A 25,755-nucleotide genomic window follows, 5' to 3' on the forward strand; every position below is an offset into this window, starting at 1 on the left:
ATAGCGGTTGCTATGGAGTTTAAAGGATTTCTCACATGCATCAAATAATCAAATCAGGACTACAGGTATGTTTTGGATGAGGTAATAGAATATAACATGATGTAAAGCTCTGAAAGTTGATTTTACACCATAGTGCTCCTTCAAAACAAGAAGTTGATTAAATTAAAATGTTAATGACCATTAGATACTATCACTAATTAAAGGCTGTACTGTTATAAGTAATCTGGCTCATTTAGGTTTGTGACGCAGCAGCTTAGGAACCCCTCCTTGGACGTCTTTGCTTTTCACCGACTTTGATTAAAACTCCACTAAACGGATCAGATGTCAGATTTCTGTTTTAGCAGATTAAACTTTGGTTTTGCTCATCCAATCAAATCACAGACACACCAAAGCAGATTTTCTATTTGTTTTGTTTATTCAGAAATCATTGGCTTACAAAAATTCAGGTTGATGAGACAATGATTCGGTGGACGTTGCATCTGACTGACTGTAAGAAATAAAACCAGGAAGAAGAACCTGGCAGCTCAGGGCTTGAGGTTGCCATGTACGGCTCCTGACGTGGGTGGAGGAAATATTTTTATTTATGTTTGCAGTTTTTTTCCCCTCCATGCATGCAGCTCTGGACGCGCCCGCTGGCAGAGCTGCTGTCTCAGGATCTCTGCAATGAAACCATCTGTGGCTTCACTTGTTTTCCCCCTGCATGCGTCATCGCCATGGTGACCCATGAAGGCTTGTCACAGCTACTTGTCTTCAGAGCTCCTGGCGACGGTCCATCTGCCTGTCTGTTCTACATTCGCTGCGGCTGATGAGCGCCCCCCTGCAGAAGCTTCTTCGGTTTTCTTTTTATTCCTACGAGCGTCTGGGGAGAGGGGGAGCATCCCGGGACGGGGGTGGCGTCAGGGAGATCTGGTGTTCAACACCTTAACAGTCTTGCGGCCGTAATGCCAGTAGCTGTAGCCTGATGCTGCTGTGGTCACAGCTGTTACATACCTGCAGAATCATAAAGACGATAGTTTTAGTTAAAATCACAGCTTTCGTCTGGCTAGATGAGTTTTTCAAATCAAAAACTCGAACAATGGAGAGGATTCATTAAACACCTGTTATACTCAATTGTTCAGCTGATACACTACTGCCCCTAGTGGTAGTGCCAGGAAAACAGTGTTATAGATTGAAGTGGGAAACAAAATGCATGTTAGAATTTTTTTTTATGGAAAAAAAACTTATTTTGATTTTTAATAAACTTATATTCTATTAAAATACCTCCTCCACAAAGCTGCAACCTTAATTATATTTGAATACAATTCAGCCTGAAGCTCTACAGAGACAAGAAAAAATAGTTTGATAGTTCTCAGTTTGCTCTGTATTAGTCATTATTTTCATATTTTTACCTCTGTATTTATGTCGTCGTCATGAAACTAATCTGAATCCAATTCTGTACCTATTTGACCAACTCTTTATGTTACACATTAGTGGTGGAGTAAGGGCGCACCGATTGTAGTTTTTTGGCTAATCTTTAAAAAAACAAACTTGTAGATTCTGAGTTTGGTCAAAACCGATTTCTAATTTTAAAAAGTCGCTAAAAGTTGACAACAGTGGGGAATATTGTTAGGTGGGTCTGCCAGTCAGACCCACCTAACCCTAACCGGCCGGGGGCTGATTTTCAGACTTTTGTGCAGGAGGATAAGATCAGCTTCATATGGACGCATCACTCGATCAACTAAATGCATAAAAATTTAAGCTGATTTATGGACCCACCTAGGCCTGTCGCGATAAATCGATAAATCGATTAATCGAACGATAAATTAAACCTATCGACCTCATTTTAATTATCGTCTTTATCGTCTCTTCCGGCCTTTTTTCTTTCTGTTGATGACACTGATTGAAAAACGGCTCAGCTCCGGTGCTCTACACTGACCCTCCCTTCCTCATTTCCTTAGTGTAATGTCCAGCACACATTACACGAGTTGTCGGCCCATTTTCAAACCGTGAGAGACACACTAGCCGACAGAAATCCGTCTATGGATTTCTGTCGGCTATGAAATCCATAGCCACACGGCATGATCGGGTTCATCGTGCCGTGTGGTGTCCAGCCACATGGGCCCAAAATAATGGCTACAAGTCCAGTTAACTAATTTTAAAACCAGGCATTAATCAATGCTTTACTAGAATCTACCTGTGATGCATGTGGCTAGAGTCAGTAAAGTCCTGACTGAATGAAAATCATTATAAACTATTTATGTCACGTTAAGAAGAACAGCTGAAAAGTTACCGGGTTTATTAACTGCAGTAGCAATTTGGCTCCAACTCCTCTCCTTATCATTTCTATATTCTTTGCACAAAATGTTGGATAAACATTAATGTTGTTTCCACATATCATCTCCAATGTCTGCTGAACTTCGGGTTGCACACCACACACTGCAGGATGATCGGTTAGATCGGCCAACGATCCAAGATTGTCATAAGGGGAGAATGGGGCCAAAAAATGGTGTAGTATTAACTACTGCATTAGGTAGTGGGATGTGCCGGTTTTCTCTATTTAAATCTAGTGATTACTGAAGGACAATATAGTATAGACTTTATAATCTGCACTCTTTTGGTTGAATGCAGTATTTATTTCCACTTTGGCTTTATGCTGTTTAGTTTTTATTCAAGTAGGTTTTTTGTTCATGTAACTGAGAATCCATTTTATTTTTGTTTTTGGTTGTTTTGTTTATTTAGTTTATCAGTTTCAGTGTTACGTGTTATTTTGAAAATAAATATCAGGAAATCGCATGTATTATTACTTCATTTCCATTAAATCAGTGTCAAAAGGTCTTGAAACAATATTATCGTTTATCGCAATAATGTTTTTAGACAATTAATGGTCCAGCAAAATTTGTTATCGTGACAGGCCTAAATCCCCCCTTAGTGGTGATGCTTCCTACTTAAAATCCACAAAAAAACTCAAATGAACATCTGGGAACATCTGCACAGTTCCAGACACAATGAAGACACATGATGCCACATCAAATGTAACAAGATCAGGTCCTGCAATATTATAAAAATTATGTTATTAAAATGTTCAAAATAATACAGGAGATATCAATTTTGAGAGAAAAGTTTAAACATTTGTGGTTTTGGGAAAAATAAAGTTTATTTAAAAATATAGGCTACTATGTAACATAAATGGCTGCAGTAATTTAGGCTTTTATTCTAGCTCCCCATTTGGTCCACGTCAAAATGATCTGAACCAGCAGCATTTATGTGCCAGACACAGGAGGAGTTGTTTCTGCTCATTTGTTGCTGGTTTTAGTAGTTTCTTCTAAGGAAAGGGAGGAGAGGATAAAAATTCAAAGGGACGTCTGCAGAGGTCATGTGATGTTTACCATAAACCCTGCAGCAGGACGCTGTCCGTATAGTGGAAGACCGGAGCAGCCAGAGAGGCGGCAACCAGGAACAGCTGGATGGCCGTGTTCACCTGAACAAACAATTATGCACATTTTCAGTCAAGGTCATCTTTATGAAGTAGAAATGAAAAGTTTGTTCCAGGTTCAGCAACATTTTTAGGTTTCCGTGAATAAGAAGGAAAACAGAGTGAACACAGTTTCAGAGTTAATGGTTTTTCTCTCAGGTTAGATAAAAAGATTTAAAAGTAGATCTCACCTTGCTGAACAGTGTGGGCTTTAGCTGGGCTGTAGTGTAGCAGGGGTTAAAAAACTTACTGAGGGTCACCTGGACAACACAAGAGAGAACATTTGTAAAAAAAAAAAAAAAAAGTAACAATAATGAAGCACATTGACATATAAGGGTCATTGTAGATAAAAAAAAGTTAATTTCTGCCACAAAATCCTCAAATTTTGAGATTCATCCAAGTATTTTCTAAACAAACAAGAAGGAAATTTTGAAGTTTGAAAAGTTGAAAACTTCCAAAAACTGAGATTAATCTCAAAAATCTAAATTTCCACATTTTTTTCTACAACAGTTCTGAAATTATTCTCAAAATTGAAGTCTTTCTAGGAAGTGTTAGAGTTTTTAAAACTCTGAATTTTTTTTTTTTTTAGCTTTTTCTAGAATATTTCTGAGTTTAATATCAACATTTAATTTCAAATTTGACTTTGAAAACTCAGAAATTTACTTTCTAGAAAATGTCTGAGGTTAATCTCCAATTTTTTTCTTGCAAATTTTAGACATTCAGAGCTCTGAAATTTCACAATTCTTTGTTGAAAATTTCTGAGATCATTCTCAAAGTTCTCAAAACTTTTTTTGGTGTAAATATGACAAAAAAGACAAAAAATAATTTTGTCTACAATGGTTCAATACACCATGGTACATCAATCAGTATAATTCAAACCAGCTGAAACTGTTGAGGCTCCATTGACTTTCCAGGAGCGTTTGATAGAACAGTTTGTCAGAACCAGACCATTTGCACCCATGTTCCCAGCATTTCTCACCGGTGGAGGAACGGTCTTGTATCTGACCCAGAAGACGGCGGCTATCAAACCAATGTCTCGAAAAATCACTAAAGCCGTCAGCGGAGCTGAAACAAAACACAGCCGGTTAGATTCGTTGCGGCTCCCACACAGATTCTTGGACTGTTAGTGAATAACAGCGAGAGACAGAAAGCAGAGCCGGGGCCTGCTGAGTTTAATACCTGGGATAAGTTCGGCGTAGGTGAGACTCACATATAAAACACTGATGAGGATCTTGTCGGCCAGCGGATCCAGAGCGCTGCCCAAGGCCGACTTCTGATTGGGCCACGTTCTGGCAATGAAGCCATCCAGCTGGAGGAGACACAGGGACAAAGACGGGACACGGAGACAAGCTTCAGGGTTCTGATTGGCCAAACAAATGAACACACTGCGTGTTGTCAGACGGGTTCTGTTTGAATGATTTCTTCATCCCTTTCGTTGGACATTTATTCCCTGTGGTTTTGGATGCTGTGAAGCTGGAAGGACTTTTGTTCTTAATTTTTATTTTCAGATAAAAACAGAGATTTAAAGAGGAGCAGCAACAATAAACAAACGAGGTTTAGTCAGTCCCTCCGGGATGTTGCGATGTTTTTTTTTGTGTGTGGTTATTGCAACCTAGAATGACTGATTTTGCAGCACCTTTTTCAAAAAGTTGCACATTTTTTAAGCTTTATTTTTGTCATAACATGGCGTTTTAAAAAAGTTGAACTAATTGGACGCAACCTTCCCTTTCCTTCTTTTTCACCCTCCCTACCTGAGAAAACCCAGCTTCATTGTCCTACCGCTGAATCTGGACACATTAGCATAGCTAGCTAACAACTGATGATGTCATCTAGTACATGTTGCTCTTCAATATAATCTCTGCTGCCTGAATATTGAGCTGTTAGCATTTCATAACATCCATGAAACTGTCATACAGCAACAGAGGTCGATTTAGATTTGTTGCAAGACTGACTGCTACTGGGAATCCTTCCTGCCCAAAGCATCACCACCCACAATGACTCTCTTAATGATTTTAATTAACGTTTAATTTTCTTTGAGATAAATGAAGTATTTTTGAATTGAACTGGAACATGAAAGAGCGAGTCAAAATCAAGCAATTTCACAGTTTTAATTTCACACAGAACTATACATTTTTTTTAAATCTTTCACTTTCACTGGCATAAATAAGACAAATTAGTAAAAAGATAAACTATGAAAAGCTTTACCAGGTCAGTGGCTCCTGCCAAAGTAAACAGACCCAGGCTGAGGTCAAAGTGCTGCTGGGTGATCAGATAACCCAGATATGGAGCCAGCAGAATCCGACACATACACAGCAGGTTGGGGATTGTCCATGGGTTCTCATACTGCAGAGAGAGGAAGAGGTTACAAACGGGTTACAGCTGGAAGTTAACGGGACATTTTTTTAAAAATCATCAAAGCTCTTCCTGGAGCAAATCTCGTCTGTCCGCGTATCTATGGCTTATCCGTGGGGTGTGGAGGGAACAGATTTTATCTTTATCATTTTCTGTTACAAAAGTTTTTTGTTTCTTTTTAATTGAGGTTGTTTTGACTTGAGGAAATGACATTTAAAGGGGCAAGTTAATGTCACCGACCAACACAAAACATAACTCTAAAATCTAATAACTTTAACATCAGTAGAACTTCTAGTGGACTGTTAAAGCAGTGGGAGCGCAGAGCAAAAGGTTCAGACTCTGTACATTAGACATACATGTGATGGGGAGGTCACTGCTTGTCCTGCTTTTATACAAGAAGAAAAACACAACAACACAACCTAACTGACAGGAGAAGTCTTTGTCTACCTCTGAAACTGATCTAGCAGCACAAAGGTCTCATAATCAGCCACTATGTCGCTTAATTTAGCAACTTCTCAGACAAAACAATTTAAAAACATTGGTATCAGCAGGTCAGGATTTTTACATTTTTACTGCAACCGGTGCACCTCCTAATTGTCACTTTAAAATATTTGCGGCTCTGCCTACAAAGAGAAAAATACACAATTCTCACAAAAGTTTTTCTTCAAACTGTTCTGGTAAACCAAATGAAATGCTGGTTGCTGCTGACCTTTAACCCCACTTCTTGCAGAAATATGAACTCTAGATTTACCTAGAATTTTAAGCAGGAGAGTATCTATCGACTTAAACATATTGTCAAAAAGAGCAACAAATAGAGATGTAGGTTGTCTTCTTCAAGTCTGGCTTAAGATCACAGTATTCAGAGACAGGCTGTCAAACAGGAATCAAGCTCCACAATAAGACTCCAGAGTTTTGTGACATTAAAATCTCTCACTGCAGTCAGTCAAAGAAAATCTGCTTTTAACAAATATTGCTAAACGAAGATGTTCAAAATAATCAATAAAATGATGATTAGAACAGCAGACTAAACCAGAATGACTCCAACACCTTGGGTCTGAAGAATTCGATGGATGAAATCCGCTCTGTTGTCCTCAATTGTTTCTGAAAGGTCATGCTGAGGTCATCAAACATTCAGCTTCAGGTCTGCACTTCTTCTGAGGATTCTCTTCCAGAGAGGAGTCTGCACTCAGTGCGTTTCAAGGGTGATTTATAACTCAAGCCTATCTGGAGACTTTATTTTTTATTTTTTTACAATAGACATGATCTGGGCTGAAAGGCGACAGATATGCTGCAAGCAAGGTCAAGTTCTCCAAAACAATCCAGGTCAACAGATTGTTTTATCGCGAAGCCACACAATCTGAGAAATAATTTGTTTCTGTGCAGTGGGAGGAAGCCAGAGTGTCTGGAGAACCCCTGCATGCAAACTCCACACAGACAGTAGGGTTGCACTGGTCACCGAAGCCTGACCTGTCGATTCTGGTTGTTTTTGGTCAGAAATGTTGCTAAATATAACAATAAAGTCTGCCATACACTGTTAACATTTTTAATCATGAACAGTCCAGACCTTGTGATAAGGTCAATAAAAAGTGTTATTTTATTGCCAATATGCAGATTAGTTCAAATATCCTGACATGACTCCATACAATTAGCTGGGAAACTTTTTTTAAACTACTCGGAATAATTCAATATTGCAGTGTTTGATAGGATCAATTTGAAAGTATGTGATTGAATAGTTTTGTTTTTCCAAAGTGATTTGAGACATTTGTTGTAAATTTGTGCCATGTAAATAAACTGAATTGAATTATAATGCTTTGTCTTTCTGCTGTGGGAAAATATGCTTATACACCTAAACTTACGTCCGCTATTCTACAAGTACGGTAACTGATTAAATTGTTAATACGGTAAAAAGGAACTGTAATATTAGCATCACCATGCCACCTATCCTTTTTAGTGACCTTGGTTGAACTGTATGTCTGTGTGGGAAGCTGCAGCCCTCTGACCAGTTGGACCAGGGGTCCCCAAACTTTTTCCTGTGGGCCACATAACTTTTCCCTTCTCTGCTGGGGGCCGGAGTCAGTTTGGAACAGAAAAAGTGTGACGATTGCAGGAGTGCCTAAATGTAAAAATGTATTGTTTTCCAGAAAGCACAATCAAATAACCCTCTTTGGGTTCTTCACAGAAAAAATCCAGAAAATAACACTATTTATGAAATAAATACCATATTTTCCAGACTATAAGCAGCAGATATCTCTGCCGCTCTAGGTTTTCCACAATGATGCAGCAGCAGAGGGGGGCGGACACCCAAAACGGTAACTAAGTAAAAGTGCTGATCCTGCATGTTGCTACTAGCATGTGCTAAATGAAAATGGGCTCCTTGTTCTCCTTCTACTGCTTTCTTTAGATTTCAACGGCAGCTTGCATCCGTTATTGTTACACTACTGCCATCTATTGGATCCTAATATCTATACCTCAAATTCTCATAATGATCAGAGTATTATTTAATTATTATTTAAATTTTAATTCCCTATTAAAACCTAATTCCGTTTTAATTGGAGCTTTCTTCTTTTATTTCCAATTTTGACTTCCAATGATTCACTTCCTGCTAAAGAGCCCCCTGGTGGTTGAAGAAAAATTCACATATAAGCCACACTGGGCTATAAGCCCTTGCAAGGTTCAAAGCTTAGGAAAAAAGTAGCGGCTTATGGTCCGGAAAATATGGTCTATGAAAAAAAATCTAAATGCTCTCTGGTATTGTTCAGGGGGCCGGACCAAATGTGGAGGCGGGCCGGATCCGGCCCGCGGGCCGTAGTTTGGGGACCACCGAGTTGGAGGGTTAACAGCTATGGCTGCCTCTATCCCTGTTCGGACTCACCAGTTCTTTGAATTTGAACAGTCCTTGTCCCGGTACCGTGTCCCTGTCCGCTGCTGTGGACTTGTCAGACGCCTTCTCTGTCTTCCTGCTGCAAAGTCCTCGAACTCTGGGGAGAAACAACGGTCTCAAAACGGCCGCTGACCTTTCAAGACCTCTTGGTTGCACAAGCACAGATCCCTCCGCGAGTCCAAACATTTTCACTCGATGGAGGCTCGAGCGCGAACCCCCACAGTCCGTCCATTTGAGTTTGAAGAGCCACGAGCCACTAAGTCGAGGCCGTGTGAGCCTCACGCTCACGGTGGCAGGTGGCTGTCCGAGTCGCCATATTGGGGACGCAAGCCGACACACACCCGGGCAGCGCTTAGGAACACTCGCTGCCTTGAGAAACAGTGAAGCGGAAAGCCGGCTCAAACACGTCGTTATCATCTTCGAGAGGCTCGCATTACTGACCGGCTGCCCGTGTGTCGTTTCCCCGCGTGCTCATCGTGGGTTACTGATCCTGATGGCAACCCTGCGAGGGAAGCAAGGCTGCCATGTTACCGGAAACACATACGGCACAAGATGTCGTAAAACATAGGTGGGTTTCAAAATAGTTTCAGAAAAAAGTTCCTTTATTCTGCTCAATCTGAGACTGTATTATATTATGGAAGCCCATTTTCGCCATGAAAGAAAAAATAAAAGTCCAACAGGAAGTCATAATTTCGACTTTCAAAGTCATAATTATGAGATTCAAAGTCATAATTTCGACTTTCAAAGTCATAATTATGAGATTCAAAGTCATAATTTCGACTTTATGACTTTTAATCTCATAATTATGACTTTGAAAGTCGAAATTATGACTTCCTGTTGGTTTATTTTTCATTTCATGGCGCAAATGGGCTTCTATAGAGTTTAAGAATCACCGTTTCAAAAAAAGTATTTAAAAACCCATTTTAAAATAAAGTCTGTTGTATTTAATGAAACGCTCGACAGAAAAGAATAGTTTATTTACAACAGAATTTGCACAAACAGTAGTTGTACATTTTTACACAATTATCTACATAAAGAGAAAATTCATTTGTGAAAACAACTGTAGTGAGATTATATAAATTAAACAATTAGCATATTCATGCACTTTAGCTCGTATGTGAACAATAGCTACTACTGCTGGAAACTTGTATTCCTGACAAATGCTGCAGCAGACATCCCGTAAGACGCACTTTAGAGGGTTTTTGGCTGGATTCACTCCCTTATTTTCTTCTGATCGTCAGCATTCCCTCTACTCTTTGCCTGAGAATATTATCCCCACACAGGTTTTCTTGTGTTTTTAGTTTAAAGCGATTTTACAAATAACCAACCAAACACCAAGTAAAGTCTGTGTTGGGCAGTAGTGTCCAGCAATCACATGGTCTGAAGTTGGTACAACTTGGGCCCTTTCTTAAGCAGGAAGCCCTGTTCATTGAGGGAACTCAAAAGACCTTGAAAATCCATCACCTGGAAGGAATCAACAGCATAAAGTTGTCATTAGAACTGGGATTGTAGAGAATGTACTAACTTTACTCACCCAGTAATAATTATCTAAATGATGAGCACGGCTATGTGTTTAACTTTTTTCGGGCCAAGAACTTTTACCTTTATGTTCATTTTGTCAGCTACAGATCGAATTGTCTGCAGGTCAAACTGCTTCTGATTGGTCCTCTGAGCGTGTGAGTGGAGGGCGCTGACCAGCCGCTTTGCAGCGCCTCGCTGACTCATGCCAGAGCCGAGCTGAGAACGTTCAAAGTCCAGGTTTCCCAGGCCGTCTGAATATGTATCAGCTAGACTTCAAACGGAAACAAAAGATGCTTACGTCGCAGTACACAACACAATAAGACAGGCCCTCACCTCTAGAAACAAGCAGACTTTTACACTACCTTGATTGTTTCGAGAAAGAATAGAAAAAACTAAAGTAGGGATGCACCGATGTAAAAATTTAAATGGAAAACAAATAAACATTGTTTGGACGTTAATATTGGCCCAGTTTTACTTTCCAGACCAATACTGACATGTTAAAAAATGACTAACATCAGCTGATATCGATATATTGTGCATCCACAGTTAAAAGAAGTACAGTGCTTTACAATTATGTTCATATACCTTCAACTTTTCAGTGTTTTTTTCATATTACAACCACAAACTTGAAAGTAGTGTGTGGTTCTCCAAATTGTTCTGTTTTTTTCTTCAATGCATCTGTATATAGGCCTGTCACGGTAACACATTTTGCTGGATGATAAATTGTCCCAGGAGTTATCACAATAAATGATAGCATTGTTGGTTTTGAGACCATTGTCAAGTAATGCAAAGGTAACAGCATAGTAATACAAGAACACATTCTCAAAGACCAATAATATGTAATTTCTAATGAACAGTTAAGACTGGAAGAAATTTTAAATATCCAAAATAAATAAAGTAATGGAAAAAAAAACAAATAAAATGATCAACAAAGTCTCTAAACAAAATTCAGCAAACTTAAGACTTTTATCATCTAGTTTTTGGGAGAAAGAAAGAGAGAGAAAAGAGGAAAAACAATAAATCATGCACATGGAAATTATTGAGTTTGTTTTACTTTATCATTCGATTGATTGATTTACTGCTTATTGTGGCAGGCCTACAGTTGTACTCACCCCCTTCCTCTAAATACTCCTAAATAAAATCTAAATAAGCAGAAATCCTAAGTTTTTACATGTGTAAAGCTGGTAGCAATATACACAAAATAACTAATTGCAGCAAAAAATAACTCCAGGCAGTATTCAGTATTCAGACAGCTTAAATACAAATGTGTCACAATTTTTAGACTTTTTTCAAAAAATATTGTAGAAAATCATGTCATTTTTCTTTCATTCACATTTATGAACTTCTTTGTGTTTGTCGATTGCAGGATATCTCAATAGAAAAAGTTAAATAGCTATAAATACTTTTGGAAGGCACTGTTTAGGGTTATTACAGTGAGGAACTTCATTAATTGGCGAAACAGTGAGATAAAAATAAATAGAACATGGAGTCTCTAAAGTCTCTTCTGATTTGCTGACGTTGCTGCAGAGTTACCTGTGTTTCATGATCTCCACCACATCTTCAGCATCACTTTGTGTCGCCACTTCTCTGAGCTCCAATTTGGCTCTTGCCTAGAGAAAATCAAACAATTGCCGGAAAAGAAGGTCAGAACTCCAGCAAGGTACGAAGCACTCACTAAATACCTCAGCCCAAGCCAACCCACCTCGGTAAGCCTGATTAAGGACTCCAGCTGCCGTGTGGTGATGGGCGTGGCATCAGCCGAGTGCGCTTGGGATCTCAGAGATAGGTAGAAATCTTGAAGGGTTTTTGCCGCTTCAGGAGACAGCGTGGGTCGGACGTACTGACGGGCGTAGCTGATGTACTTCCTCAACAGGCATGTTGGAATCACATCGACCGATTCATTTGCTGGAAACTGGAGACAACAGGTGGGATTGGTAGAATCTTCACAGGCTGTACAAATGCCAAGGAGAGCTTAAGTTTCAGTAGACCTCTCTACTTTAACGTTCAGTATTAGAGTTGCCATCTATGAGATAAAGAGTCTGACAGAGTTCATCCTAACATTACAGTCAGCTGATACTTTGGTGCCAGCTTACATCATGCTCTGGTGTTGAACATAAACAGAGAAGTTAGGATAAGAACGAAGGACAACAGATCTCCATGTCAAGAGGACAAGATTGTAACTCAAAAATATGATTTAAAGAGTAAATGTTGAAATGAGATCTTTTTGGAGCCAAGGAAAACTTTAAAAGAATGTAAAACAGGCTTTTCCAAATATAAAACAGAATTCACTTTTTAAACTGTAGGCACCTTCGACAGAAGGTGCAATTTCCACTGCATTCCCTTGAAGTGCTTGAGCAAGTAAAACTGCTAAGGGACAATCATCTGCCCTACAAGGTCACTGACATTTCAAACCTGGCATGTGCCATAACAGAGGGAGTTTAAATGCTTCAAAGACAGTTTTGTTCAGTCCTTCTCCCAGACAGACACAGAGATGCGTCCTCTGGTGTAGCCTCTTAAATAGCTGCATTTATATCGACTATAAAACTGCACAATTTGACATTACGAAAATATGCCTCTTAATAGAAACACAGCAATTTTGAAAAAATAAAAATTTTTTGATAAAGTAAGTTTTGGCACTAGGGTGAGGTGGTATTTTTAGCTATATCAAAATTAATTAATTTTGCAAAACTGCAATGGAAACACTTTTTTCACATCACATGAGTCACACATTTAACAACCGGATATTGCTGCTGGTGCAGCATGCTGTTTAATGACCTATTGAATGGACAGAGTTATTCACATGATTTTTATTGCATTTCTTATTTAATAGTAACACAGCAAATGCAAAATGTTATATTTTTGACACCAGCGGAATATTGGCAAAGTTAGTTCAGTAAAAGTGTTTACACAGAGGAATGAAATGACTATAAACTGGTGGAGGCACTAAAGTATGATACACTCACTTATTTTAAAAAGACCAGATTGTTTTAGACTGCCTGGTAGAAAAGGCTGGCTCTGTTCTGGAGACTAGTTTGGAATCTCTGGATGACATTATGAAAGGAAGGATTCTTTATAAAATCAAAAAGATTACAGACAACCCAGAGCATCCTAAGTATCAGACAGCAACAGAGGATCTTTAGTCAGAGTCTTCTTCAAAGCTGCTGAAAGACAGGCCACTGCAGGAGATCCATCCTACCCACAAACATCAGCATCTAAAAAAAAGTTTTACCTGCAGTCGTTCAGACAGAGGCATGGCTGCATGCTGCAGCAGGATGGAAGTCTCGGGGTCATTACTTGTTCTGGTCACCGTGGCGCTGCTGGTTCTACCTTTCCCCGCCCTGTTGGCCATGACATGCTCGGACAGCTTGCGGTCATGTGACTCATCTGGGATGTCCAGAAGAAGGAAGACAACGTCGAAGCGGGAGAGGAGGGCGGAGCCCATTCTACGGACACACCAGAAGGAAATTAAAGCCAACTGTTCCACGGTTCCATCCACCTGAAGCAGCTGCTGGAAGTTACTAGAGGTGAAAACTCACTTTAGATTTTCAGAGACAGTCTTCCCTCTGTTGTAGTGGCCTCCGACGGGGTTAGCAGCAGCAACAACAGACGTTCTAGCAGGCAGAGAGGAGACGATGCCGGCCTTAGCCAGACTTACCGACTGCTGCTCCATGGCTTCCAGCAGAGCCTGCTGCTGGCTCCCCAGCTTGTCGAACTCATCAATGCAACAAAGGCCTGGAAGTACAGGAAGCAGGAAAACAGGAAGTCAGCCTGACACAGAAGGTGCCAATCAACAACAGGCAACATGGACTTCAAATCCATAGTAACACAGCAAATGCAAAATGTAATATTTTTGACACTAGCGGAATATTGGCAAAGTTAGTTCAGTAAAAGTGTTTACACAGAGGAATGAAATTACTACAAACTGGTGGTGGCACTAAAGTACCACCACCAGTTTGTTTTATCACATTTTGAGGTATTCACAATTCACAATCAACATTTCTGCAATACATCTGTTTTTGCATACAGTCTATGTTTAAAAACCTTCACATATATTAGTCTTGAAATAAACTTATCAACTATCAGATACTTAAGTACATTGGTGAAATTTTCACTGCTAAGCCGCACAGTAATTTCATCAATGTTTGTACCCAGCAGTGAAAAAAAAATCAATATGGAAAATTAATAACGCTGTTAGTTTTGGGGAATTTCAAATAATCTTTCCCAGAGGAAAGTTCACATGCATATATTACCTTGGTCAGCCAACACCAAAGCACCTGCCTCCAGAGCATAATCTCCTGTTCCAGAGTCTCTGGACAGACTCACTGTTAGTCCTTTGGAGATAAACACAAAATGCAACATTTTGGAACTAGAGTATATATAACCATAGTCAAAAGAACAGAGTGTGTAAAAAGAGATACAGTCAAGGTAAAAAAAAACCCCCAAAACAAAACAATACAATACACTCTTTCAATTCTAGGATTTGAAGTATAGGCACATAGAGGCTTACCCGTAGTGCTGGTGCTGTTGCCGCATACATAGATTCCCCTTGGAGCCACGTTACACACCGCCTGTTGGAGGAGGAACAGAAACAAAAAAGATATGAACAGTTAAACCATCTCAGTCGGTACTGTCACAAAAGGATCAGGATCACAATTACAACTTTTACTGGATGATGAATTGTCCCACAAATTAATGCAATAGACAATAAAACAAAAATTGTTTTGAGATCATTTATAAAGGGGCAGTATTGTGCGTATTCCAGTCACAAAGTGCCATTTTATAGCACAATCAAATAACTATGTGAACTTGTTACAAAAGCGCTGAGTATACATTTATTTACTTTTAAAGGCATCACAACATGGCTCCTCTATTAACCCTTTAACAACGTTTTTACTAGTGTTTTACTGAGAAGTAGCTCCTATAAAGAGCTCAGCAGATGCGTAGTTCCAGTAGATGTCTGCTAATTGCTGCTGACTAGTCTGAAGGAGCTGAATGAGCCGGAAGGTTGGAAACTGCAACTCTGAGGAGGAGCTTTATCCTCAAAGGCAGAGCTAGGTCCACAAAAGTGTTGTGCACAAGTGAATGGTTGCCACGGGAGATTAAAGGATTTTTCAAACATTCATGAGAAAAATCAAAACAAAACTCCACGTATGTTTTTGATGAAAGATTAACAGTATGACATGATGCCAAGCTCAGAAAAGTTAATTTTGGATAACACTTCCCATTCAAGAAATATGTTAATAATGACATAAGTTTGTCCTCTTAAAGACTAATAAACTTTAATTTTGTACATAAACACTCCACACTGAAACTGGGAGATATTTTAAATATAAAAAAACTCGAGAACCAAAAATGATACAAAGAGCAGAAATAAAAACCACACACAGCCAAAACCTTTAATAAAAAGGAATATGAAGACTGTGAACAAAATAACCCTTCAAAAAAAATGTATCACCAGAATGAAAATCACTGAGCTCATTTTAATCTATCATGCAATTAACTAATAAATTGCTTATTGGGACAGCTCCTCTGTGTTACCTGTAACATCTGACTCTTCCCCAGTCCAGGGTCTCCCACCACCAGGATGTGAGGGTCTCCTCTCACTGGGACGCTGCTCTTGTCTGTGTGTTTCTGTCTGCCTCCAAACAACGCCAAAGCCAGGCCAGCCTTCACCAGCTGCCAACGCACAGGAAAACCAGCATGAACACTGAATATGAGCAGCGTGTTTGATTGCTCTACAAAATCAGAGTGTAATTTCAGTCTGAACTCACCAGATGGCCAAAGATGGCAGGACACAAAGAGCTGGAAGAAGTCAGAGAAGAGCACACATTAAGAACTTGACACATGTTAAAGCTGTTTTAATCAGATCATTACATGGCTGCTGGATTTCACCAATTTTAAATCAATACTGTCTGAAGTATAACTCCTAGAAGAGCAATGCTCATTTCAAATTAAGAGAAAAGTCAAGAACACAGGAAAAAATGAACACAGATAAACTCTGAAATTTAGAGCTTTAAATAGAATTTAAAATATGTCTACAATAGGATTCAAATTCAAACATATTTTATTGACACCAAAGGGAAATTAAATATATTTCTAGCTTCAGTTGATATTATTTCAGCTTTCCCAATGTTAATCACAGGCTACCCAGTTGCTATGGTTACACATTATCACCAAATATCAAAGCATGAAAAATATTGCCAAAAATCTGTACAACTACACTGCATCCAAAACATAAAGGAACATTTGTCAAAAAAAGTAATTTCCTCCAGAAAGGCAGGAATGAAAGTTTGAAAAAGAAAAAAAAATCTCAATGAAAGTACAGACCTGCTCCAACCTGCTGAGCGGCGCAATTCTACAACGATTCAGATGAACTCCAGACTTTTTCAGATTTAAATTGGAAGACTTCTCAGTCTTGTGTGTAAATACAGAAGTTTTCAATTCACTGCAGATATATCCATTAATTTTGGCCATCGTAAGAAAAACATCACAAAAAAAAATCCTAAAATGCATAAATGGACAGATGGACCCTTAACATGTCCTGTAGTAGGTGGTTTCAACTTTGACCAGGTCATGTTAAATAAATCACATGCTCAACCAGTTTTTAGGATTTCCTTCTAATGAATATCCTGAGATATCTCTGCTACTGTCTCCTACTACCGTCAATGTTGTGATATTTGCTGTTATTTCAGTTTTTAAGTTAATCTTTTCCTCTGATTTTTTCCTCTCTTCACAGAAGTTGCAGTTCAGTTTTAGCTGCTAAACTTTCCTGGAAGAGAAGGAATCAGCAAGCTGCCAATAACTTCATATTCATATATTTGAAATGACTTACTATTCATGCTCTTGTGGAACAACCAGTGAAAAAAATTAGTAGAAAAAACAAATCTGACAATGATGTCGGTTTTGTTTTTTATTTAACATCACTAATTGAAATTTACTGAGATAATAATAAATCAACAATTTTAGAATAAAATTTTTGTGTGTGTGTGTATCTGGTCGATCTTCTCAAACCTGCAATCGGTCATGGTAGCTGGACGCCCAGAGTCAGAGTCATCCTTATTCATTTTAAACATAAAGGGAATCTTTATGTTTAAAATGACTCCTTTTAAACAGAAGGGTCTGATGTAGCAGAGCAGAATTGATCTGCAAGTAATTTTACTTTAGAATTAATGACATGTTAAACATTTCATCCAGTTCAATTAAACAGATCCATATAGGTCATGTGTTCAAAAAAAAGTCTTACTAAGTCCAAAAACTAAAAGGTATATCTCTATGATCGGTCTATTAGCACATTTATGTATCATATAATATCTAGAAATTCTGGCACTGCTGTGGTGTGGCTTGCCATCACAGTCCATATCGCCAAACGCAGCAATAAAAACACATTGAACTCTTTTGTTTGATTTCCCCTCACTATCGTATTTTTCATGCCCGACTGTGAAGATTTACACAAATCATTATTTTGAACCTTTTGATGATTTTATAATAATACCACGAAGCACAAAGCAGTCAAACATACTGCAGACAGCGATACACTTACTGCACGATGAGACGCAGCAGGTTCGGCTGTGACTGGATCTCCTGGATGGCGTAGAGCTCCTTCAGACTGAACTCCTCTCCTCCTGTGCGATCTTCCCTCGATCCTCCTGACCCTTCACCTCCACACTTAGACAGCTGACCTGAATATTCAGCTCATATTATCTTTATCCTGAATTCTTAGAGGGAAATGTGGCATGGATCAAAAACATGCCTGCCGGTACCTTTGGTGTTGCTGACTGAAGTAGCTTCGATGTAGAGGAGAAACATGCATTGATCTTTATTTCCTCTGGAGCTGCCTGCAGTCAGAAAGCAGATGTTTGAACTATGTGATGAAGACATCTGACTGGACAGGTGGCGTCTGAGGTTAGTCTTATTGTCACTGCTGAGGGTACATCTCTAACCATGATCAGATATTAATTCAACATATGTATGTTCGCACCGTCATTGATGACTCTGACTATCCCCGTAACGGTGACTGCGTCTCCTGGGACGCAGCTGTCACAGAGGTCGGAGGTCAGGTGACACTCCACGGTGCGAGGGATTCGTCCCGTCTCCCTCTGCTCGCCGCCCACCAACTCCTGCACCCTGAGGAGGCGAGAGAGATGCGTTTCAGAGATCAACAAACACTTTTTTCACTTTTGATCTGCCTTTCAAAATCTTTTTAATTTCATATGGAGATAAAATTACAGCTCCCTAAACAATTTTTAAAATGTTTAACTTTTTTTTAAAATGATATATGTGCTACAAAAGCCTTGCTAAATCTGTTACGTAGTAAATTACAGACACATAAAAAACATAGATTTTTTTTAAAACAAAATTTATGTCACAAAATTGTAGAACTTGCAATATCTGAAGACCACGCCTTCTGAAATCACCAGCATGTAAAACAATAAATAAACAATCCTTCATAACCCAATAAATCTGTCTGTACAATGTCCCAACAAAAATGTACAGCTGATATTATATTCTCTGTAGACCAAATGAAATAGTTTTCATCTCCTCTACACAGAGAATATGGTCATTATGCCCTTACTTGATGATTTGCCAGTCTACTGTCTTTGTGGAGGGAGAACTTCGAAGAGGGAGGAAGGAACGAGTACGACATCCAGGCTGGATACACTATGTGATAAAACAAACAAAACTGTGTCATTGTTTTAGAGACCAAACAGGGAACAGAGTTATGTACATGGAATTATCTTTATGGGTGAAAAAGCCTTTTTTCAGTGGAAAACAGTCATAGTAAAATTGCTTAGTGCTTAAAAATAACATAAAATAGGTAAAAACCAGTGATGGGTACATTTTCACTAATTTGAAAATAGCAGAGCTAATTTTTCATTTTAATGCATTAACATTTTTGATAACTTTGAAAACAGTTGGAGCACTTAGCCTCCTCTAAATGAACATTTCCAGATAAATGAATGTAGATTTGAAAACTTTCAGCTAAAGAGGGGGTCACCGTGCCTCTAATGTGCGGGGTGGGGGGAGGGGTCGAGGGGCCATAATGGCCCATCGATGAGTACTCAGTCCACACTGAGGACTGTCCCTCCCCAGTGTTGAAGCACTGAGGAGTGACAGTGATTGTCCAAGTGGGCCGTTTGGAGATGCCGAATGGAGACTCCGGATGGAACACTTGGACAACACCTGCACATCCTCATAAATAAATGTCAAAAATGACATTTTTTTTGTGTGCTATTTTAATCATTCTTGGAATCCACGAGCAGAATACTTTATTCAACAGATTTATTGTATTTTCCAGTCCATACATTCAACACTCAATGTGTATTGAAAAGAAATAAAAATGAAAAAAAATTTTGAAGCAAAATTCTTACATTTTTTTGTTTCAAACGTAATAACTACAAACCACTTACAGTTGGAGTATATTTTTGACTGCAAAAATGGAAAATTTAGCTTGTCTTCTTCATAAAGAGACCAAGTTTTTGCATGTACTCCAAATTGTTCAAGAACAGCAGATGATTTAATTTGGGTATACCTTTTCAGCTGTTTTTGGTGATTTTGGTCCCACCAGTTGATAAGTTAACATAGTTGAATTTAGCAGGTTAGCATTAGCTTCTGCTAATAGCATGCTGGAATAGTGCTTTGGCGTTTAACTAATGTTTATGACTAGTGCATTGGGTTTTAATCCAAATAACTTTTTAGCAAGCAGTATTCACAAACTAGCTAGCAAGGGTTTACTAGCAACTAGTCAGTGGTAGCCTCAAGTGCCTGGAGTCACAAAACATACTGAAGATGTCTGCTTGTGAAAAGTCCCAAAGTCACCAAATTTGTGAAACCAACCCAGATCACTTTGAACTGTGTGTTCTAACCTTCGTAGGTGTTGCATATTTCCCATGCTGCAGTGGTAGGGTCAGAGTGCTGGTGCAGGTCTGGCACTTGAACGCCATCCTGGTACACTGAGGTCTGATGTTGCTCACCCGGACCACGGTTCCTCTCACACACACCATCCGGCCGAACACACTGGCTCGCAAAGTCCGCAGTGGAGTCAGCGGCTCGTAGTTATACAGCCTGCGAGGGAGAACCTACAGCTCAGCTGGGACAGTAGAACAACTTCCTGCTCTGTACGGCGGTCAGTACCTCACACTGATATGAGGAATATTGATGATTGGTGTAGCAACAGGAAGTTCCTCGTCTTGGAGCTCTGCAGCTTGTTTTTCCAAATCTGCAGTCAATACCTGAAGCACACACGCTCTTCAGTTGGAAATGTAACAGCAAGCGGACTAACTTCACAAATTAAAATAGATTTATGGTAAGAATATTACATTCAATGGCTTTTTGTGTTTACCTGATGAATGGCCACGCCCAAACAGTTCAGTATCATGTCTGGCTGTTCCCGCAGGTCTGTCACAATGTCAGTGAGAGCTTCACACACGGCTTTATTCCCAGTTAAATCTGTGTAATCCACCAGCACACTGCCCTGGCGCTCAATATCATCCTACAGAAAAACACAACTGTTCTCTTTTACTCACCTTTTGCCGAGAAAACACAAATCATAAAAACATACCAACACAGGACTGACTTTATCATACAGATGGATCTGGGATATGAAGTACTTCTCAAACACTTTGATCTTCTCCACACTGGGTGAGCTCTCTATGAAACCTTAGCAGGAAAAAATGGAAATATTCTCAAAATAAATACAGATTTTACTTATGCTGTGTACAGTCAGGCTTTACTTCATTTCTGCCAGGCTAAACTTTGTTTGCTAACTAATTTTAAATATGTTTTTTGATACACCAGTGGCAGTGAAAGCAAAGACGGGTTAAAGAGCATTTTTGGTGAAACCGTAAAAAATTGTGAACACACAAGGATTCAAATTTAAACATTACACCAGTGGTCCCCAAAGTGGGTCCTCGAGGGCCGGCATCCTGCATGTTTTAGTTCTCTCCCTGGTTTAGCTCACCTAGATCAAATGATGGCTGATTAGAGGCCTAAGAAGAACATTGACATGCTGAAAAGGTTGTTACTACCACCAGGGAGAGAACTAAATCATGCAGGATGCCGACCCTCAAGCACCGGCCTTGGGGACCCCTGCATTACACAAACGTAGAAAAATGCCTTCTTTTGTAACAGAACAAATTAATAAAATTAGGCTGTAAGGCTTCTCATAACAAAACAAAATGCAAAAATAATTATTAACATACAAATCATTGAAATTTTACCAAGTTAAGTTAAAATATGAGGCTAATATGTCCTGTAATGACACATTGACTTACCTTCTGTGAAATACAGAGCCCAGCCTTTGTATGGACACAGTGCATCAAGAGTGGTCTGGATTGGGGCTGAGTGGACAACAGTAAAGCAGTCTGGATGAAGCTGTAAGAACTTTTTATTTGTTCTAAACTAATAAAAATGGTGACATGACATTTTTTAGGTGATTTGAAATAAAAAAAGCAAAATTCCTACTAGATACAGATATAATAATGGAGCTCACCTCTCTGGGAGCTTAAAGATGGATTTCCACTAACACCACCTCCTCGGCTCCCTCCACCTCCTGCTGCTGACCCTCCTCTCCACGGCCTCCTCCACCCTCCCTGTCCTCTCCATCCATTCCCACCTCCTCCTCTCCATCCCTTGTTCCCACCTCTCCATGAGCCTCTAGAGGTTCCCTCTGTACTCATTGGGGGAAAAGTCTAAAAAAATTTGAGTTAGAAGCACAGATTTCACTTTTTTAAAAATGCTTAGTTAAATGAAAACACACCTGCTGCGTACACAAACGAGTCACTGTAAAAAGGAGATCGCACATCTAGCACAGGATTTATCACTGCAGTCTTCCAAGAGAAATAAGACATGGCCAACACTTCTATCACTTGATGGAGCCAATGAATAAAACAGGTACCCTACATAGTTATTTTTAACCACAAACACTTGCTTTTTAAGGTGTTTCCCAGCTCTGTTGGCTTTTATTTAACGGTTGTCAGACATGATGAAAATGGGTTATGAAAGAGAGACATGCGGCACAGGTCATCTGGCCGAGATTCGAACCTGTGACGGCCGCGGGTCGTACGCTGTGCCCCTGCGCCACCGGTACCCACGTAACACCTAATTTTTTTAGTTGTTTTCAGTTACACAGGGATTGCTTAAAGAATCTCATTATTATTATTACCTTATATTATCATAGGAAATCTATGAAAACTACATAAGGTCGTACATACCTTTCGTTTTGAGTCGATAAGATACTATAACTGCTCTGTAACTAGACCAGTCCACTAAATATCATCTTCCCCGAAACGCTTCGATAATTTGTTAGCTAACTAAAGTGTCAAAATTCCCTCCACTGACAACAAGCTTCTTCTGCTGCTGCTTACAACACCCCAGGTTGCGAGGTGCTATACTGCCCTCTGAAGGACATCAAAATAACTACAGGAATAGATTGAATCTCTCTCTCTCGCTGAGAATTTATATATATATATATATATATATATATATATATATATATATATATATATATATATATATATATATATATATATATATATATAATAAAAAAGTTCATAATGTAATGATAAAAATTAATTAAAAATTAATATAACTGTCTTATATTTTAGATTCATTGCAAACCAACTGAAATATTTCAGGTCTTTTATTCTTTTAATACTGATGATTTTGGCATACAGCTCATAAAAACCCAAAATCCCTGTCTCAAAAAATTAGCATATTTCATCCGACCAATAAAAGACATTTTTATTGGTCGAATAAATAATTTTTATTTATTATTTATTGTTTTAATGCCAAAAATGTCAACCTTCAAATAATTATGTTCAGTTATGGACTCAATACTTGGTCAGGAATCCTTTTGCAGCCTTCAATGCGGCATGGAGGCCATCAGCCTGTGGCTCTGCTGAGGTGTCATGGAGCCCAGGATGCATCGATAGCCTTAAGCTCATCCAGAGTTTTGGGTCTTGGTCTCTCAACTTTCTCTTCACAATATCCCACAGATTCTCTATGGGGTTCAGGTCAGGAGAGTTGGCAGGCCAACTGAGCACAGTAACACCATGGTCAGTAATACCAGTGGTTTTGGCACTGTGAGCAGGTGGTGCTGAAAAATGAAATCTTCATCTCCATAAAGCTTTTCAGCGTCAATGATGGCCTTCTGGACAGCAGTCAGGTCAGCAGTCTGACCCATGATTGCGGTTTTGAGTAATGAACCAGGCTGGGAGTTTTTAAAAGCCTCAGGAATCTTTTGCAGGTGTTTAGAGTTACTTTGTTGTATCAGATGATGAGGTTAACTGCTTGTTCAGAGAACCTTTTAATGAGCTAATTTTTTGAGACAGGGATTTTGGGTTTTCATGAGCTGTTTGCCAAAATCATCAGTATTAAAACAATAAAAGACCTGAAATATTTCAGTTGTTGTGCAATGAATCTAAAATATATGACAGTTTAATTTTTATCATTACATTATGGAAAATAATGAACTTTATCACAATATGCTAATTTTTTTTAGAAGGACCTGTATATATAAGTGTTTCTGAAACACCCAAGTGTAATAATGCATAGGAGCCAATATGTGGCCACAGACATACATTTTCAGCTGTGAAAAATGTGAAAGAAAAACATCCAGGCAAACTGACTAGCCTCAAGGCAATCTGCCCTTAGATATAAAATAGGCAGTAAAAAAAAAAAAAATAAAAATGAGCATAGACAACAGTTTGTAAACAGCATATAAGAAAACTGATGAAAATTCACATACAGAAAAAACAAAATATAGAAAAGCTATTTCTCAAAACGTGATATGAAAACTTGAGCCAAATTATATGAAGGTTTGAGTTCAGTTCTTTACTTTCTACTTTCTCCCTTCTGATGCTGCTGCCCCTGCAACCCGACCCCGGATGAGCGGAAGAAAATGGATGGATGGACTTTCTACTAGCGCAATCATGTTGCCAACTGCTAATTTGATATGTTTTGTTATATCTTCAGTTGCATGCTGTTTGATAAGACTATTGTGGCTTTGATAAAAATAAATTGTAGTAACAAACTGAAATTGTAGAGTGACTAGAGGACAAGAAATCCATATTAGTTATCTAGCCCCATCTTCTGGACATTTTTATAATAACAACATACTAGTAAGTATTGAAAGAGCTGCACTATTTGTTATCAATTCAGAATTACATCAGTATAAATACAAGTCATTTACACATTCTGAGGAGCACACCTCTACATTTTCTCAACAGCTAATTTGTTTCCCCCCATTCTTCTTTGTAAAATAGATCTAACGCTCACCAGCAATTTTCTAATTTTACCATTGATTCCCAACAATATTTAGGTCTGGACTTTGAGTGGGCCATTCTAACATGTGAATGTGCTTTATATGTTTTTGTTGCTTAATGAGTTCTATCGAGTTTGGCAGGAATATATGTGAATTTCTCCTTAATTTAACTTCAGATTTACTTACACTTCTGCATTTTTGACAAATTATCCGTGGATTTAGGGTTAATGACATTTGCAAGAGTCACATTTTCAGTATAAAAGCATAGTTTTCTAAATCAAATTTAATTATTTGATTACATTTTTTTTATCATTTGATAAATAACTATTATCTACTTAATTTTTCTAATTGTATGGAAACTGGATTTTATTTTATATCAGTATATTTTACATTTTATTTAATGTTCAGCATATTATGTGTTTCTTGTATGTCATGCAGCTGTTGCCCAAGAATTTCCCAATTTTGGGATCAATAAAGTACATCTTAATGGACAGTATCATATACTTTTGAGGCATTTACATTTACAGCACAATTAAGTAACTATGTTAACTTCAGTTATTCTAAAAATGATACATATATCAGATTTGACTTATAATAAATTTTATTTTGTAATTTAATGTCTTGAAATTAGGCCTATGTCTCTTTAAGAACGTCCTACTTTTTCTAAAACACTACCTTCACAAAGTCATCATGACATGGGCCCTCTTTTAACTCTTTAAAGTTTTTATCAGTGTTTCACTGCAAAGTAGCTCCTTTAACAGCCACAGCAGATGTGCAGATCTATCAGGTGTTTGCTAATTGCCATTAAATATATTAAAATATCTGTTTGTAACTTGAGAAAATATGAAAATATTAAATGGCTATAAAGACACAACTGTTATCTGAAGATAAATTTGCAAAATATGATCCAGAAACTTGTTAATTTCATTAAACTGAAAAAAAAAATCTTCATCAACAAAGTTGAATTCAATATGATTTCAGTGACACAACTCAAGATAATCATTTAAAAAAACCAAAGCTTGTCAACACATTTCTAAAGTAAAACTTGCAGCAGCAACAACAACATCAAAAAAGTCACAAATTTTCTCAAGTGTGTGTTCTGATGGGGTGGAGAGAGACAATGAATAGAGAGGAAAAATCAATAGTTGAACTACTGTGGCCTGCAGTAGTTAGTAGTAATAGTCCAGGATGCACACACTCAAGAAAAGGGAGACGAAGGGATGATGAACTGTGTTGTGGCAGGTTGCTGCAAAGGCCAGAAGAAACTTTTGTAGGAGAAGCAGGCAAAGA

The 25,755-nt window shown here is 38.5% G+C and overlaps 2 protein-coding genes across 7 annotated transcripts; both read right to left on the bottom strand.

The window, feature by feature from the left end:
- Window positions 1–392: 392 nt before the first annotated feature.
- crls1 (cardiolipin synthase 1) lies at window positions 393–9,257 on the bottom strand. 3 transcript variants are annotated; one of them, XM_081616308.1, is made up of 8 exons: window positions 9,126–9,257; window positions 8,676–8,781; window positions 5,657–5,794; window positions 4,631–4,760; window positions 4,431–4,516; window positions 3,643–3,711; window positions 3,366–3,457; window positions 393–990 (listed from the first exon to the last, which is right to left on the bottom strand). In XM_081616308.1, exons 3-8 carry the CDS (start codon window positions 5,756–5,758, stop codon window positions 897–899), a joined length of 573 nt encoding a protein of 190 aa, XP_081472434.1. In that variant the 5' UTR covers window positions 5,759–5,794; window positions 8,676–8,781; window positions 9,126–9,257; the 3' UTR covers window positions 393–896. The 3 variants fall into 3 exon arrangements, with proteins under 3 accessions (XP_081472434.1, XP_081472432.1, XP_008427293.2); XM_081616306.1 differs by having other exon boundaries at window positions 8,676–9,255; XM_008429071.3 differs by lacking the exons at window positions 8,676–8,781; window positions 9,126–9,257 and adding an exon at window positions 6,851–6,984.
- A 348-nt stretch (window positions 9,258–9,605) lies between these two features.
- mcm8 (minichromosome maintenance 8 homologous recombination repair factor) lies at window positions 9,606–22,582 on the bottom strand. 4 transcript variants are annotated; one of them, XM_008429069.3, is made up of 21 exons: window positions 22,415–22,581; window positions 21,694–21,892; window positions 21,476–21,541; window positions 20,779–20,861; window positions 20,545–20,694; window positions 20,337–20,434; window positions 20,069–20,267; window positions 18,778–18,863; window positions 18,184–18,329; window positions 17,966–18,040; window positions 17,746–17,884; window positions 15,977–16,007; window positions 15,744–15,881; window positions 14,713–14,773; window positions 14,456–14,536; window positions 13,742–13,937; window positions 13,435–13,648; window positions 11,908–12,117; window positions 11,739–11,815; window positions 10,287–10,476; window positions 9,606–10,148 (listed from the first exon to the last, which is right to left on the bottom strand). In XM_008429069.3, the coding sequence occupies exons 2-21, from the start codon at window positions 21,878–21,880 to the stop codon at window positions 10,056–10,058; spliced, it is 2,520 nt and encodes an 839-aa protein (XP_008427291.1). In that variant the 5' UTR covers window positions 21,881–21,892; window positions 22,415–22,581; the 3' UTR covers window positions 9,606–10,055. The 4 variants fall into 4 exon arrangements, with proteins under 4 accessions (XP_008427291.1, XP_081472429.1, XP_081472431.1 ...); XM_081616303.1 differs by having other exon boundaries at window positions 20,764–20,861; XM_081616304.1 differs by lacking the exon at window positions 9,606–10,148 and having other exon boundaries at window positions 10,357–11,178; window positions 20,764–20,861; window positions 22,415–22,582.
- Between the last annotated feature and the right edge of the window lie 3,173 nt (window positions 22,583–25,755).

Source organism: Poecilia reticulata, chromosome 15 (genome assembly GCF_904066995.2).
Source record: "Poecilia reticulata chromosome 15, P_reticulata-male-v2, whole genome shotgun sequence".
In the NCBI taxonomy this organism is placed as follows: domain Eukaryota; kingdom Metazoa; phylum Chordata; class Actinopteri; order Cyprinodontiformes; family Poeciliidae; genus Poecilia; species Poecilia reticulata.